Below are 17,044 nucleotides of genomic sequence, written 5' to 3'. Positions count from 1 at the left end.
TGGAATTTATTTCTTTTGTGTCGCCTTTGAAATGTGATTTGTTTGGTAAGAGTGACTGTTTGAAACACAATTTTGTTTGTGCATTTGTCAAATGTTTAGCCCCTTTAACGTGTTGACTTAAATGTGACTTTAGTTCAGAGCTTACCTGAAAGAATAGCCAAAAATTAGTTTAATTAAATAACTGCAATGAAAGTATTTAGAAAATGTTTTGAGCTTTAATAGAACTTTAATGCGTATTAATGGATACACGAGAATTAGATCCCATCACCCATTACTTTTATATCAATTTAAGCTTAGGATACAAAATTATCAAACTAAGATGTATATCACAATAGACAATTCAGCCGTCTGTAGAGAAAGTAGGAAATTCTTGTATCCACTGTTGAATTAATGATGACTTGGCTGCCGATATTTTCGGCATACTTTTCACAAACACTAGGATGGATGCAATACTTAAAAGAAATACACTTTAAAAGCTTTTTTAACTCTTGATGTTAACTGTAGGAGGTTAAGAACTTAACATGGACCAATCTTTAAAGATAATGTCCTGCACTGTCGGGTGTATTCTTTCACTGTTTACAGATTCTAACGTAAATGTAGGTACGGTATTTTAATGTATCGGTACTATAAGTTTACCAAATTTGGCCATATAATTCCATAAATCGTGTAAGTTATGTACTTACTAATTTATTTTCATATACAGTACCTATTTTGTGAGAAAGAGAAAAGGTTTTTACCTAAAATGCTGAGTCTACTCATGATTTAGCAGCGGTTAGAGAAGGTTTTTCTAGTGGATAGCTGTTAAGAAAGGGGGTCGATGTTGGGATCATTTTGATTTTGGTGTGGTTGTGATTTGAATTTGATACTTGCCAAATTGTCATAGTGAGTAGTGTCGAGTTAATATGAGGAAGAAGTGAAAACAGGAATTATAAAATAGAGAATGTTTTTTTTAAATCCAATGCCACCAGGTTGTCTTTTCGACATTTCTGGTCTTCTATCCTGGCCGTGGCTTAATTGTAACCCACTTCTGAGGTTGGGGCGCCTGGAAGGCGGAGTTACATTACCCCGATGATGTGATAGGATGATTATGATAATGTGGTGCCAGGAGAGGTCTTAAATCTAAACTTAACCTAAATTCCAGACCATGGACGAACACATATTGCAGTTAAGATTGAGATGACATTATGTTGGAACTTGTTTCCAGATTGTACACGGACCTGTGGAGAATGGCTGCTTCTGCTTTTCCTGAGAGTGATGAGGACGACTGGTATGAAGATTTAAAGGCCTTTTTTGACAGGACAATTGTGCACTTAAGGTAGGATTATAAACTATTGAAATGAAATAGATATATATAAATGAATATGTTGAATATGTTCAGGTAAATACCGTATATTTAAAATTTATGAAGAAAGAGTGTGGTCAGTTTGCTTGGTATTCTTTTCACTTTGCTAGATTATGGAATGAGTGTGGGCAGTTTTGCTCAGCTTTCTTTCCACTTTACTAATTTGTTATGAAACGAAGGATATGAGTGCAGGAAGTTTTGCTCGGCTTTCTTTCCACTTTACTAATTTGTTATGAAACGAAGGATATGAGTGCAGGAAGTTTTGCTCAGCTTTCTTTCCACTTTACTAATTTGTTATGAAACGAAGGATATGAGTGCAGGAAGTTTTGCTCGGCTTTCTTTCCACTTTACTAATTTGTTATGAAATGAAGGATATGAGTGCAGGAAGTTTAGCTCGGCTTTCTTTCTACTAATTTGTTATGAAACGAAGGATATGAGTGCAGGAAGTTTTGCTTGGCTTTCTTTCCACTTTGGTAATTTGTTATGAAGAAAATGAGTGTGGGCAGTTTTGCAAAGTCCCCCCCCCCCTCCACTTTACTATACTCCGTATCAGACCAGCAAGTTACTGAGGATTTGGAATAGGGAACTATGTTGCTCATTTAAGAATAGCTCTTGGAAGAAATATTTAAAGAACCTTTGTATATTGGAAGTCAGCAGGGACAGAATTGTAACCTTTAAACATCACCCCGTCTTGATTGACAGTTACTGCTTGTCGCTGGGCTCGTGCAAATGTATTACTATCATGTTTGAAAGTGTCCATTGCTAATCATTCTGCTGTTTATTTTATTTTATTTTATTTATTTATTCTGGTGTAGTTAAGGCCATCAGGCCTTCTCTTCTACAACAGCAGGAATACAAATACAATAATAAAAATAAACAGAGAAAAAAAAACACTATTTACAAAATAAAGCTACACAAAAAATAAAGAGAGAGAGAGAGAGAAAACACTATAAACAAAGTAAAGCCACACAAAATATACACAGGTTGCAGTCACACAAACTTTAAATGAGTGATTAAGTATCATAATTAATTGTATCCTAACTAATTAAGTAACATAAACAAGAAACTTACAATTTTAATCTAGATTAAAAAAGAAAAAGAAAGAAAAAAAAACACAAATCAATACTTCTAGCAATACCTAAAAACATTAACTAAGACAACATTTTCCAATTTAATTTTGAATTGTGATAAAGTCCGGCAGTCTCTGACGTCATTAGGTAACGAATTCCAGAGGCGAGTTATTTCTACAGTATAGGAAGATGAGTATAAAGACGTTGTATGATGAGGGATAGAAAGAAGTGCTTGATGTCGGTTTTGAAGAGTTGTAAGAAATTGAAAGCGCGATAACAGATAATTCGGAGTAGAAGTATGCATGATTCTAAACAGAAGAGACAGTGAATGTATTGTTCTTCGTTCCTTCAGACGCACCCATGAAAGTAACTGGAGGGAAGGTGTTATATGGTCAAATTTACGAGTATTGCAGATGAATCGTATGCACACATTATAAACACGTTGTAGTCTGTCAGCCAAGAGTGAACTTACATTAGTTAGCAAGGAATCGCAATAATCAAAATGGGGCATTACAAGCATCTGAATAAGGTTCTTTTTCAGAGTAAGTGGTAGAAATTCTTTCATATGGAACAAGGAGTGAAGTTGAGAAAATATTTTTTTGCAAATGTGTGTTACTTGAGTGTTCCAATTTAGATCGCTATCCATAAAAATGCCAAGATTTTTAACTGTTTCACTATATTTAACAATAATCCCATTCAATATTATATGTGATATAGTACTACTATCAAGAGTGCTTCGTAGACGATTATGTCCCATTACGATTGCTTGCGATTTCTCTGGATTTAAGCTTAATCCAAATTTGTGTGCCCACAGTGAAATCGAATTCAAGTCTTGGTTTATTTTGTTTACTGCGTCACTAGTCTCGTCAGGGTGGAAATGCAAATAAATTTGCAAGTCGTCAGCATATATATGGTATGTGCAGTGTTTTATCATATTAGTCACGTCATTAATATAGATCATGAAGAGTAAAGGTCCGAGAACCGATCCTTGTTGAATTCCAGATTTCACGACACACCATTTTGAAGAATAATCGCATGGAATGACACATTGTTGAAGTTCGCGAAGGTAGGATTCAAACCAAGTAACAGAACTTTCAGAAAGATTCAGAAGTCTTAATTTACATAATAGAAGGTCCGTGTCAACTGTATCAAATGCCTTACTGAAGTGAAGTAATGTCAGTAATGTTAATTTTCGTTCATCCGTGGCTTCACATATATCCATTTCTGAACCCGGATTGGTATTCATCCAGTAAGGCATGTTCGGTTAGATAGTTGATTAATTGTTTGTGAACAATACGTTCCAGAGCTTTTGATAGAGCAGGTAGGATACTAATTGGACGAAATCATTTGCACATAATGGGGTTTTAATTTTGGGTATCGGACGGATAAAGGCTTTCTTCCAGAGGTTCGGGTATGTAGAAGTTATGAGTGAAGCGTTGAATATATGTGTTAATGTCGGCAGTATTATGTCCATTATTTTCTTCAATAATATTATACTAATATTATCCTCACCTTCAGCTTTAGAAGTAATACGTTTTATTGCCGCTCTGACTTGAGTTTCTGTGACATAAGTGAAGTGAAATATTTCTCTCTTTGGAATTGGGGTCATTTGTAATTCGTTAACTGTCTGCTGTTTGTCGACCGTATCCAAGGTTATTGACTGTACCATTGCAAAATGGTCATTTAGTTCGTCAAGAGAAACTGGCACTCTGTCTACCTGAGTCCTGGGATTTCCTAAACCAATTGTCCATAAGTTTTTCCACAGTTTGGAAGGGTCAGCTCCCCCCTTCAAGATGTTATGAAAATGTCTCAGTTTTGCGTTTCTAATGGCTCGAGTAGTTCTGTAATGTAAGAGTTTATAATAATTATAAGAGATTTCTGTCTTGTCATGTTTAAACGTTTTGTATGCAGCGTTTCTGTCCGTAATCATACTACGTATGTCAGCAGTCATCCATGGTGCTGGTGTCCTTTTTACGCATTTAGATTTGATAGGAGCATGCTTGTCATATAAATTTATAATGTACTCATTTAGTTTAACAACTATCTCGTCAACAGTATGTAAGGTCCATATTGAGTCCCAGGGAATCTTCATTGCGTCTTCAAGTAGTTGAGTTTCATCAACATGCTTCAAGTCACGGTGCCGTATGAGTTTAGGTGTGGGCTTGGGACATTTCAAAGAATATACTAGATAAATAATATCGTGGTACGAAATTCCCGAAGCCGCACATTGTCCATGTTTTTGTGCTTTGTCTGCATTCTTCGTAATAATTAAGTCTAATAGGGGTTCGGAAGATTGGGTATGGTGGGTGGGTTCAAGGGGAAGGACTGCTAGATCAAGAGCCTGGAACATGGTCAATAGATGTCTAGTGTAGTTGGAATCATAATAATCTGTGATGAATTCCATCAACGATCTCTCGATCTGTGCAATATCGTTAATCTTCGGGGGTTGGTATATTACACAAATAAGACATTTGTGAAAGCTTGTCGAGACTTGTACAAATAGCATTTCAGTGTTTTCCGGCATACTCGCCAGGAGATGTGTGTATTATTCTGGGATTGAGATCTGATCTAACATATGCAGCAACGCCGCCTCCTCGTTTATTTAAGCGATCATTTCTTAATAGTGTATAACCATCTAGGTGTAATGTCGCTGAGGATAATGTAGGCTTTAGCCAAGATTCAGAGATGAGAAGAGCATGCAAATTCTGATTCGAGAATATGGATTGAATTTCGTCAAAGTGTGCAACCAAACTTTGAGCGTTAATATGGGCTACGTGAAGGGATGAAGAGTTCTTGGAAAATGCTGTTGTTAAAATGGTGAATGCTTCAGGATGAGAGAGAGGGTTGTGGTCAGCAGGTATACTCGACACAACATATAATGACGTACCAAATAATCAAACATGGCTGCACTTGAGTGCTACCAACCTTGAACGTAAACCACTAATGTTAATAATGTTCATGGCTTAAACTACCTTGTTGTTTCTCTTATCTCGCAATCAGTTCTTGTTAAAACTATATTACATCCATCCCTATTATTTATTTTTCATTTATTTTGGTTCACACATTCCTCTTTGAAACCTGATGAGCAAGAATTTGAATAAACATATAAGTGGAATAGTAGACAGCCTAATTATATTATATATTAAATTGCCCTATTTTCTTCGAGGCTATCATCCCAGAAGGGCATATGAGCAAAACTACACCGTAACATTAGAACCATTTAAATATAGAATAATTATTCTATCCTTGTTTACATAACAAGGTACATTCCTGATCCTTCCTCATACCCACTGTAATTAATAAACGTTAGTTCAAACTAAGTTTCTATTGAAATATTTCAATAACCCTGCATTTGTTCATACTCCCTTCTGGTATGATGTCCTCGAAATATTCAATAGGGCAATGGGATTTTTGAAATTAAATAAATAAAAATTTTAATAAACAGATAATGAAAATGTAAAATATCGTACTTACTTTTGATTGCCAATTTCTATGCAAGAATTAACTTTGTATGATGGAATTTGTTTCAACCAGCAGAAGGAACAGAATTGAAATATTTGTATTATTTCAGGACTAATGGAAAAGTGTGTGTGACATAATAACCAAACTTTTTTTTATTATATACATATATTTATATAGAACATTATGGAATGATACATTCAATCAGGATAATACAATGTTAGTATTCCAGCCTTTGCCTCAGATGTATATTTTTTTATTCTCTCATACAAACTTAATATAGGTAAAAAAATGTATTATAGTTAGGCAACAACAAAGAAATTAGACAATAAATAATCAACTCACTATTTTCTGTGTAATATCAAACTTATTTTTCTGAAAATACAAAGTGATACAAAAATAAAATAATTATAATTTTCTGACAGACATATTATGGTCCTCGAGCATTCATGTTCTTTGCACAATGTTGTAATAATTCTGAAATTGGTCATATTGTCGAATTTCCAGACATCCTCTGCTTTAAGTAGTCCCTTGATCATATTCGGTGGAGCTATCTTGGCATCATAAGATCCTTTGAGACTGAAAAAAAGACAGAAGTTGATTTAAGAGATGGTCAATATTATGTGTATGTTTTACACAAGAAACTTGTGACACATAAACCCTTTTAACACCAGCAGTAAATGAATGAATTTTTTAGTGGTCATTATGCTGACAACACTGGACTTGTCAATAAATCACGTGTCATTAGAAAAGGAGGAAAAATTAAAATTAGAATCAAGAAAATATGTTATACATAGTATATAAATTAACACTGGATTAATAAGATTTGCATCTAAAAATGTGACATCAAGCTCTGAAACAGAAATGTTGAAAATAAGCCAACTTCCAATGCATATCTCAAGGGCCTGGCAAGTTTTGAAGCAAAATACCACCCGCACAGAAATTTATTCCTTGGTTTTTTAAAATACATAAATCTAGCTATATCATATTAAAAAAAAGGGGGGAGGGCAAAGAAAGCAATGATAGGTTTTGATATGAGATGTCTGATCATCAGAGACACATTTACTTTCCTTGACTTAATGATGGGTTCTGATACGCCTATCCAGCTATATGTCGTTGTGCAATCTTCTGTCACGGATGTCAGAAGGTTGGTGCATTCAGCGAAGAGACCAACGAAATAAGCTTCACTCGTTTCTTGGAGCACCATGATAGCTAATCCCTGGAAGTGAAAATCTGTTGTTAAGTCCTAAGCAATTTCAGAATAATAGAAAAGAACACAGCTTGAAATTATCAGTGATGAGATCATACAGCCTCATTGTATTTTAAAGTACAGAAATCTGTCTATACATTATATTGTAAAAAAAAAAAAAAAAAATAGTAGGTTGTGATATGAGGTGTCTGATCATCAGAGACACTTTTACTTTCCTTGAATTAGTAGTGCTGCTGATGCGGCTGTCCAGCTGTGCCATTGTGCAAAATGGCGTGGATGTTAGAAAGGTTGGGGTATTCAAAGAGAATGATGAAATAAGACTCACCAGCTTCTTGCAGCACCATGGTACCTAATCCCTGGAAGTGAAAATCTGTTGTTCAGTCCTAAGCAATTTCTGAATAATAGGAAAGATAACTTGAAATTATCAGTGATGAGAATGTGGGAGAAAGCATACTAATTGATGCAGTATATTCAATAAATTATTTACAATGCTCTTTGTAATATAGACTTTTAAAACAACTCAAACTCAAATTGTATTTCATATGAGGTATACAAATATTAACCACTTGTTTTTTACCTTGAAGTCCCTGGTAGAGATTCGATAGGAGTGGCCAACACCTCTTCGTTATCTTCTGTGTCATTGTGATCAGCATCATCCTCTTCATCAGTATCTCTAAGATCGACAATGAACTCTTGAAATTCTGGCGCATTTATCACTTCTTGATTATAATACTTGATAATTATTTTCTCTGTATGGTTTACTTCATTCTTCCATATATCTGGAGTTACCTGTATGAATACAGTATTTAGAATATTAAATATAATTAGATTAATTATAATTTATATAAATATACATAATTAATATATAATTAATTACATATATATATATAACTAGTATTGAAACTGCATTTTTAAATATGTAAAGAAAGATATGCTTGTGTTAACTACATACCTTGCTGAGTGCTTCATGCCATACAGACTTGGCTGGGCGTGAAGCTACTGTTTTGTTATAATAGTTCTTTGCCACTGACCACACAAGCTCAATCGCATTAAAGAAAGAAAGAATGGTATGGAGGGAGTCTCAGAACTGTGTGGCCTTCTCTTGCTAAAAGTTCATCAACAATATGTCTGAAACAAGAATGAAAGAATCATACATTATAACAAACAAGAAACATTTTTTCTAATAGCTGTCATGGTGGCCCAGTCGCTAGAGCACCGGACTCATAATCCTGTGGACCCAGATCCCCAGCATACTCCTGATTTCCATATTGTGTTGGGCAAGCCCATGATCCAGGTAACACAAGAGTTTTACCCAGGAGCTCCAGTTCCCCTATAGCATCCATATAAATCACCATTCTCATCTCATCTCATTGCGAGTATAGTGTACATCAGCCTCCTGTGGCACATAATAAAAAAATTAATTTTACTAATGAATTCTCATTTTAGAAAATTACCTCTTCAAATGGCTTTTATTCCTTTTGCAGAGCTGTTGCAATTCATTCTTATTTGCATTGTCTGACACTGGTACTCCATTCTGTCTCAGCCATGTCTGCAAAAACATTGGAACATAAATAATGAAACTTAATAGCATTGTTTATCGCTCCGATTGTATAGAAATAATGTTTACCATTAACTGATCTTTTCTCCATTTTGTTGTGGGTTGCTCCTCTGCAGCTTTATTGTGGTACGATGCATTATCCATAACAATGATGGAAGGACCTACATCTCTCAAACCAACAATAAGCTGCCCTTTCCACCCACTTTTGGAAAGTTTCACTATTCATGGCACCGTGGTAATCTTGGCCAGTCTTCAAATTAGATGCAAATATTAAATCTGCACCTGTAAAAGATGAAAGATGTTTAGATTCTATTATAATACAAATTACTTTGCAATATATAGTAGCTACTGTATATTACCAGGAATAAAACCATTATAGGTTCCAGCATGTACGATGACCAGTCTTCCTCCCTCAGCAGGCCGACGCATGACTCCCTGAACCTTACCACCAACAATAGCTGGTTTACTCCAAGAATGTGTTGCAGAGCCTATGAAATATACATGGAATGAATAATATTATAACTTATATTCCCTTCACTATCCTAAAATAGTGTTGTTATCTTACCAATGAAGCCATCAGCTGATTGATTAATATTGTAATAAAGCTTACCATTCATAAAAATCCATGTTTCATCCAGAAAAACGACAGGCTTCTCGGACTCTCACTCTCCATATTCCTTACATATTCTCTTAAAAAACAGGTCCTCTTGAATTGAATATCTTCACTCTCTCTTACATATGTGAGACTGTCTTCTTTCTTCCATTTAAAACCCATTTCTTTCAAAATCGTCCTTAATGACGAAAGGGATCCCTGAAATAAATACGTACCGTGGTTTTCCATTACATGGTCCAGCACCAGCTTTGCTGTTACTCTTTCTCCTGCATGGAAATAAAAATAGCAATGATAAAATATAAATTATAATGAGTGTAAACTGTAAGCTATAATGTTTCAACTTAATATAATTCTTTTAAAAATGTCACTGCCATAATTATCTTTACCTCGATTCAGTCTATCATATATAAATCTTGCAATGGCTTCCTTGGAAAAATCATCAATTTCCAGTTACGCATCGTGGACGTTTCTTGTGTTTCCCTGGTGTAGACGGTGGGTGCCCCTTTTCATATTTGGCAATCATTCTTTCAACTGCACTGTACGAATGCTGTAATAAAAATATGGATATTATATTAATATATTTATATTTCAAGCTTTTCATGTCTGTGATGTAAACAAATAATATACCTTTTTTTAATTATTTCTATAGACATAAAGATTATGGTTTTTCTCATATTTATAAGCTTAAAATTTTTCAAAACTAGTTGCAGATATGGATTAAACTCCACCTCACACATTAGTTTATTATGAACTCTACATTAGATTAGGATATAAAGTCCTTGTGTAAATATTTTGAACAGTCTATTATTATTTATAAAAACAGGTAGATGTACTTACACTCACAAGAACTGCAATTCTTTTCATTAGAGCCCCTTTGGTTAGACAGACATCTTCCTCTTCTGCTTCAGCCTTCAATTTGTCTGTACATATTAACGACTGCTTCTTGTAAGCTGCTCTGCAATGAACGCCTCTTCTTTCTTGATGTACAAGTTTCTGCAATCTCTCTCCTTTTGGACATGTTGTAGGCCTAATCTTAAAGTGAAATGATTACTGTATTTTAAAATATGAACTACACATTAACCTAACCTCAATCTTAATTTTATTAGTTTTATTACACTAAATATTTGTAAGGTTATGTAAACATTAGGCCTATATTACGTAATTCTTCAAAACAGCTGAACCAAACGAAACACAATTTCCTTTTGTTCTACTGTCTTCTGTGAAATGTATATAACTTACTTTCAACATAAAAGTCATTTGATACTTACATGTATATTCTAATGCATTGTTGGAAGTATTTATGGCTGCAAACTAAAACCACGTGTTTATCACTACCGGTATCTACATTTCACGAAAGACAGTGAATCGTGCCTTTGGTGTAGGTTTCTGAGAAAATCCTTATATTATGCTAAACAATATAAATATTATATAATTCATTTTAATATGAATAATTAATTGTTTTTTGTGTTCAAAGAATGATGTTACCTTCAGTAGTCACTGTTCTAAAATTAAAGTATATAACTTATTATAATACCTTAATACATATATTAGAGTGAATCACAATACAGAACAACATTCTAATATGCATAATAATTTATTGTAATATTACAGCATATTCCAAATGTTTACTTACCACGAAACACGCATATAGGCCTACACAATATTTTCAAAGTTATGAAGTGCTGAAAACAATAACTTGACATACAACTCGCCACTTTCGCAATTTATAATGTATTATAATCGCGATATACAATAAAAATATACACACAATATTAAAATTGGTGAATTTTTGCCGAACGTGATTTATCAGCCTGCTGACCGGAATCAATCGTGCCACTCCTAACAATTACAAAATGACTAACTATCCCAATATCTGTAACTTGCGGGTGTTAGAGGAAGTGTTGGCAGTAATGAAGTGAACTTTTTTTTTTTTTTTTTTAAATTTATTTATTTTAGGAAGTCATATCGCGACAATACGTACATAAACAATTCTTACAGTTTACATTAGTTTACTGTATTACAATAATCATTTAGATACATTTGTAAATGTCGATAGCTTTCAGAAATTTAATTAAGTTTGAACTGAATGATGGGTTGTTTAGAACTGTTGATAAGTCTTTTGGTATATGGAATTGATCTCGATGAAGGTGATATAGTGGACATTCAGAAATTAAATGTTGTACAGAGATCCTAATGTGGCAATTGGTGCATGTTGGAGGAGGAGTTCTGTCTAGAAGATAAGAATGTGTAATTCTGGTGTGGCCAACTCGCAATCTGGTGATTATTACTTGGTCTTGACGTTTAAAATTCTGTAGTGGATATTTCATTCTGCAATGCTGTACTATTTCGTGAAGTTTGCTGGATGATGACTCTGTCCATGATGTTTGCCAATGGTTGTGCAGCTTTCTGGTTATGTATTTAATGGCGTCTGTATGAGGAATAGATGTGAAAAAATGCAATGGAAGTCTTGTAGCTTCTTTTGCTGCGGCATCTACAGTTCCATTTCCAGGAATGCCCTGATGAGAAGGGATCCATATTAGAGTTATTTTTCGTCCTTGTTTCATCAAGTTAGTGAGGAGCTGATGGATTTCTTGAATTAGTGCGTTTGTAGAGAATATATCTTGAAGAGCTTGTAAACTTGATTGAGAATCAGTGTGAAGAAGATAAGATTTATCAGTCTCTGTTTCCAGAATATATTCTAAAGCTTTTTTGATGGCGTATAACTCGCATGTGAAAACTGAATAAAGAGATGGCAATGTGTACAACATCGTGTGGTCAGGGTAAACTACAGCACATCCACATCCTTGGTTAGTCTGCGATCCATCTGTGTATATGTGACGGTAATTACGGTACTGATCCCATTGTTCTCTGCAAAATTGTTGATACGTAATATTGTTCGTTTCGGTTTTAATATGATATGTTAGATCCAGATTTATTTCAGGTAACATGATTCTCCAAGGTGGATGGGCAGTGTTTGTATTTCTTTGAGAAATGGAAGGGATTGACATATTCATTTCGTTAAAGTATTGTTTCAGTCTAGAAGAAAAGGGTGCTGAATGTATTTGTTGTTTATCATGATGTTCAGAGAATATATATGAGTTCATGTTAGATCTAGATGAAGCTGCAATTTTTAGAGCATAGGAAATGCTCAGTTGTTTTCTTCGAATATCAAGAGGCAGTTCATCTGCTTCTATTTGTAAACTGGCTATTGGACTTGTTCGGAATGCACCCAATGCGATCCGAAGTGCTGAGTTTTGTATTACATAAAGTTTTTGTAAAGAGGATGATTTTGCTGAGTTGTACACGATACAGCCATAATCGAGTTTAGAACGAATGAGGATTCTGTAAGTGCACATTAAGACTTTATAGTCTGCGCCCCAGTTTCTCGCAGCAAGTGTTTTCAAAAAACTAATTCGTCGCAGGCAATCTTCTTTAAGAGCAGCTAAGTGAGGGGCCCATGTCAGCTTTCTGTCAAATATAATTCCTAAGAATTTTATCGTGTTTACTATTGGTAATTTATTATTGTTCAGATATAATTGAGGCTGGGCATGTGGTGTATTTCGTTTTGAAAATAATATGCATTCACTTTTATTAGCTGAGAATTTAAAACCGGTTTCTTTGGCCCAATTTTCTATTCCTTTCACTGATGATTGGATAATGTCTTGCGTTGTTGTCAAGTTTTTTCCTGTGCAAAAGATAGTGACATCATCTGCAAATAGACAGGTTTTTGCTGGTAAACTTACATGGCTAGTAGAAAAAGTGTGACACTAATAACTGAACCTTGAGGCACACCGTTGTTTATTATAACTTTGACTTGTATTGTACGATTTTGCAGAAAATTATGGATAAACCTAATCATGTTTCCAGTGATTTGGTTTTTTATTAGCACTTTGACAACATATCATATGCTTTATGAATATCTAAATTAACTGCAAGAAGATGTTGCTTATTAAGAAAGGCGTTGAATATTTCGGATTCCAATGTAATTAAGGAGTCAATTGTCGAGTGAAATTGTCGGAAACCATTCTGTGATGTTGTGAAAAAGTTTCGTTGTTCTAGAGTCCATCGTAGACGTTTATTGATTATCTTCTCCAGTAACTTACACATTGTACACGTCAAAGCAATAGGGCGGTAATTTTCTGGTGCACTTTGGTTTTTATCAGGCTTGAGAATTGGTATTATAATAGCATTTCGCCATTGATCAGGGAACACTTGTTTGGACCAAATGTAATTATACAGTTCATAAAGATATAAAACACCATCCGGTGGGAGTTGTTTTAGAAATTCATATGGAATATTGTCTGGTCTGGGGCTGTTATTCTTAGAGTGGCTCAAGGTGTCTTGTACTTCTCATTAAAGCTCTGGTCTGTATTGCAGTTCATTTCATTTGGATCGAGTTCAGGGGCATTTTTTTTAATGTGTAAGAAATCTTGTTCATAGTTGCAGTCACTGGATATTTTGGAAAAAGTATCTGCTAAGGTATTGGCTATGTCTTGTGGATTAGTTACCAAGACATTACTATTGGGCTGGCAGATAGCACTAATGTAAGTGTTCCTGTTGATACCTCTGATTTTCCTCAAGCGGTCCCATATTATATGTTGAGGTGTCTGATGAGACATAGATGAAAGATAAGATAACCAGGATGCTTTTTTGCTGTCTATAGCTCGAAGTTTTTGGAAATTGATGTTATTTTCTACTGTTGGTTTCCGTTTGTATTTGTAAAATGCTCTATTTTTGTTTTTTACTGCTAATTTGCAAGATTCATTCCACCAAGGTACAGATTTTCTGTGGGTTGATATTAATGTTTTAGTAACACTTTTTTCTGCAGATTTGAGTATCAGTGTGCTAAAATGATGTATTATTTTGTTAATACATGAAGTGTGAAAGTCACATGGAGGAAGAAGCGTACTTATTTGTCCATTAATTGCAGTTCTGAAGTCAGACCAATTAGCGTTCTTGAGGTTCCATTTAATTATAGGGAGATTACAGCTTAAGTGTGATGTAATTTCGAGCAAAATTGGAAAATGATGACTTCCAAAAAGAGTATCATGAGCAGACCACAAAAGTAGAGGAGCAATATCTGGAGTACAAAAAGAGAGGTCTATACTGCTGGACGTTCCGTGAGCAGTACTGTAATATGTAGGTTTCAGTGAATTTAGTAATATAACATCTTCGGATTCTAGCAGAGATTCTATGATTTTTCCCCTTGAATTCGTATTAGAGCGTTAAAATCGCCGAGTAATATAAAAGGTCTTGGTAATTGATTGATTAAATCCTTCAGATTGTGTAAATCAATAGGTTGACTGTTAGGCAGATATATGTTATTTCGATACATAATAAAACAATTACTGCTACTGCTTCAAAGTTGGAAATAAGTGGCACTTGTTTACTAGTTACATTGTTGTTAACATACGTAGCCACTCCTCCGCTAGCATGATGGTATATATTGCGATTTTTATTGTATGAAGAATACTGTTTGATATTTGCGACATAATTATTACTAAAGTTAGTTTCCTGCAAACACTTGACACCAGGTTGATGTAATGTAGTTAACTTTTGTAGATATTCATTAATATTCCACTGGAGCAATGAAACGGGAATGATTCTAAGGATGGATTGGCGTTTGAATATTGTCTACGGCATCAGTTTTCGATCCTTGTAGTTCTATCTTGATAGTGTGGGTAAAGTTTCTGGAGCATTTCAATTAGACCCTCAGTGTCATTTGTATAAGACAAAGCAACTTTCAGGATATCAGTAACTCCTACTGTATTTTCATACAAACTTTTGAGCTGTGTGTATCGGTGTCGCTTCTAATATGTGTTTTACTGGATGTAGTTGTTGATCCAATGTAGGTGGCTTCACCTTTTTTGACTTTTTCCTGGGTGGATTTAGTTTGGAATGATTTTTAGGGTTGGCAGTAGTTTCCCCATCAGTATTGTAGGGAGAGACTTGAGACAAAGAATCAATATGTGCAGTGGGATTACTAGATGAAGATTCACTTGGTGGAATCGGTCTTTTACATCGTATCAGTGCTTCAGTGGGAGGTGTAGACGAAATACTGGGAGCATTGGTATTTGTGTCCATGGTGTCGTGTACATTAGTGATACACTGTCATCATTTCTCAAACTTTTGTTTTCTGAAAATTCATCCACTGCAGTATTTACATCTGTGTTTTGTGGCTCACTTAAGTTAAACTTTACTTAAGTTAAACTTAGCAATCTGGGAGTGTTACGGGGTTGCAATCTTAGTGATACAGTTCGTTGAGGACAATCTTGTTTCATATGAGTTGTGTCTCCGCAAACAAAACATGCCTGAGGTTGTCCAGGATAACTAATGTTAGCTGTGTAGGAAGCTACCTGTATTGTTGCTGGAATATTTTTTTGGATATTCATTCGTACTGTAAACCGGAAGCAAGTATTGTGTACTCCAAGTTTCATTTCGAATGTCTTGTATGGTACCGTATTTGTTCAGAACGGTCTGTAAAACTGAGCTGGGAATTTCTGGGGGGAGATTGAATACTCGAACTGTAACACTAGCTGAGTCTGGTGGTCCTATATTAACCAGTGGCGAAGCTACATTCATGCAACTGGGTATTCTAAAGTTCATTCCTTATACATATATATTTTTTTGTAGATAAACTCCAGTCGGGGTGTCGATGATGCGTTCTTTGAAGATGTCATCCCTGAAAAGACTGTTTAACAAACACTTCTCAATAGCCAGAGTACTCAAATTGCTCAGTCTAGAATCTGACATGGAGTTCCTTAAAAATGTCTTAACTCTCTTCAATGCACTCATACTTTGTTCACTCGACGCAGTAAATACAGGGAAGGTGAGAATCAATCTTATGAGCGATACTGTTTCTTGAGAGATTTTTTTCTAGGCCATTGTTCAAAAAATATTTCAGCAACAAATCTGCAGGCAAATGGTTTGTTTGGTCAGAATAAACGTTTGTGATCCATGATTTTAAACTCACAAACATGAACTGGAATACCGCTCTCACTTCACTTCACCGCGTCGTTATTTAAAGACGCTGCTGCTAACCAATACAGTCATGCTCCTGCGTCGAAATGTTTCATTAGGAAAAGTTCGTTTTCACGTAGTATTCTTTACCAACCCTTAAAGATATTTTCAATTTCACGTTCGTTTTAGTAGTTAATCTAATTCGAATTCTATACTATAAGTGTATTCGTAGTACCGAAATACCGCACCGACAGGTGATTATTTGAATAAAAACGTAAGTGGATAATGAATGAGTAATGAACACATCTGCACTTTATGGAAACAGACCGACGAAAAATGAATACTGCCCTATTATTTCTCACACACTGACAGACTGCAACGTTGCCAACTGTGGCCGAATTCGGTAAACGTAGCTTTTAGCTACGTAGTCCTATGACAAAATGTAGCCGAATGAGATTCGATCGAATGACTATTTGTGAATACTCAATTTTATGTGTAAACACGTTCTTCTATCAAATTTTATTTTCTCACACTCTAATAGCCATAAGAAGTTTCTCGCTTCCTCAAAAAAATTAAGAAATCATAACAGAAAATTTAAGGTAGGACTGAATTCCGGACACTGCTACCATTATTTATGGCAAGGAAAGCTTTGGTATTTTCAGTTTTCTTTTCTTATTATGTGAATAGCGCCCATTGTTTAACCATCAGTTCTTGGTTTCATGAATTTGCCGACACCTGAGTGTCTTTATTGGGAGTCGCCTATGCAACAAAAATGAATTGGCCCTAAATTAATGAATGACATTTCCAACACATCCGCCTTCCAACATTGTAA

At 34.9% G+C, this 17,044-nt stretch overlaps 1 protein-coding gene across 2 annotated transcripts in view; it reads left to right on the top strand.

Annotated features, from left to right (window-relative positions):
• Positions 1-17,044, top strand: part of LOC138711663 (uncharacterized) — a 57,509-nt gene that overhangs the window by 28,543 nt on the left and 11,922 nt on the right. For both annotated transcript variants that reach the window (XR_011335414.1, XM_069842795.1), the window contains one exon: positions 1,205-1,315. Coding sequence is in view for 1 of the 2 variants with exons in the window: in XM_069842795.1 (XP_069698896.1) it covers positions 1,205-1,249 (45 nt within the window). In the remaining variant the exon portion in view is untranslated. The remainder of the gene's footprint in view (positions 1-1,204; positions 1,316-17,044) is intronic.

This window comes from Periplaneta americana, chromosome 13 (genome assembly GCF_040183065.1).
Source record: "Periplaneta americana isolate PAMFEO1 chromosome 13, P.americana_PAMFEO1_priV1, whole genome shotgun sequence".
Taxonomy (NCBI): Eukaryota; Metazoa; Arthropoda; class Insecta; order Blattodea; family Blattidae; genus Periplaneta; species Periplaneta americana.
Note: the sequence above shows the minus strand (reverse complement) of the source record. Positions and strands in the feature narration are given on the sequence as shown.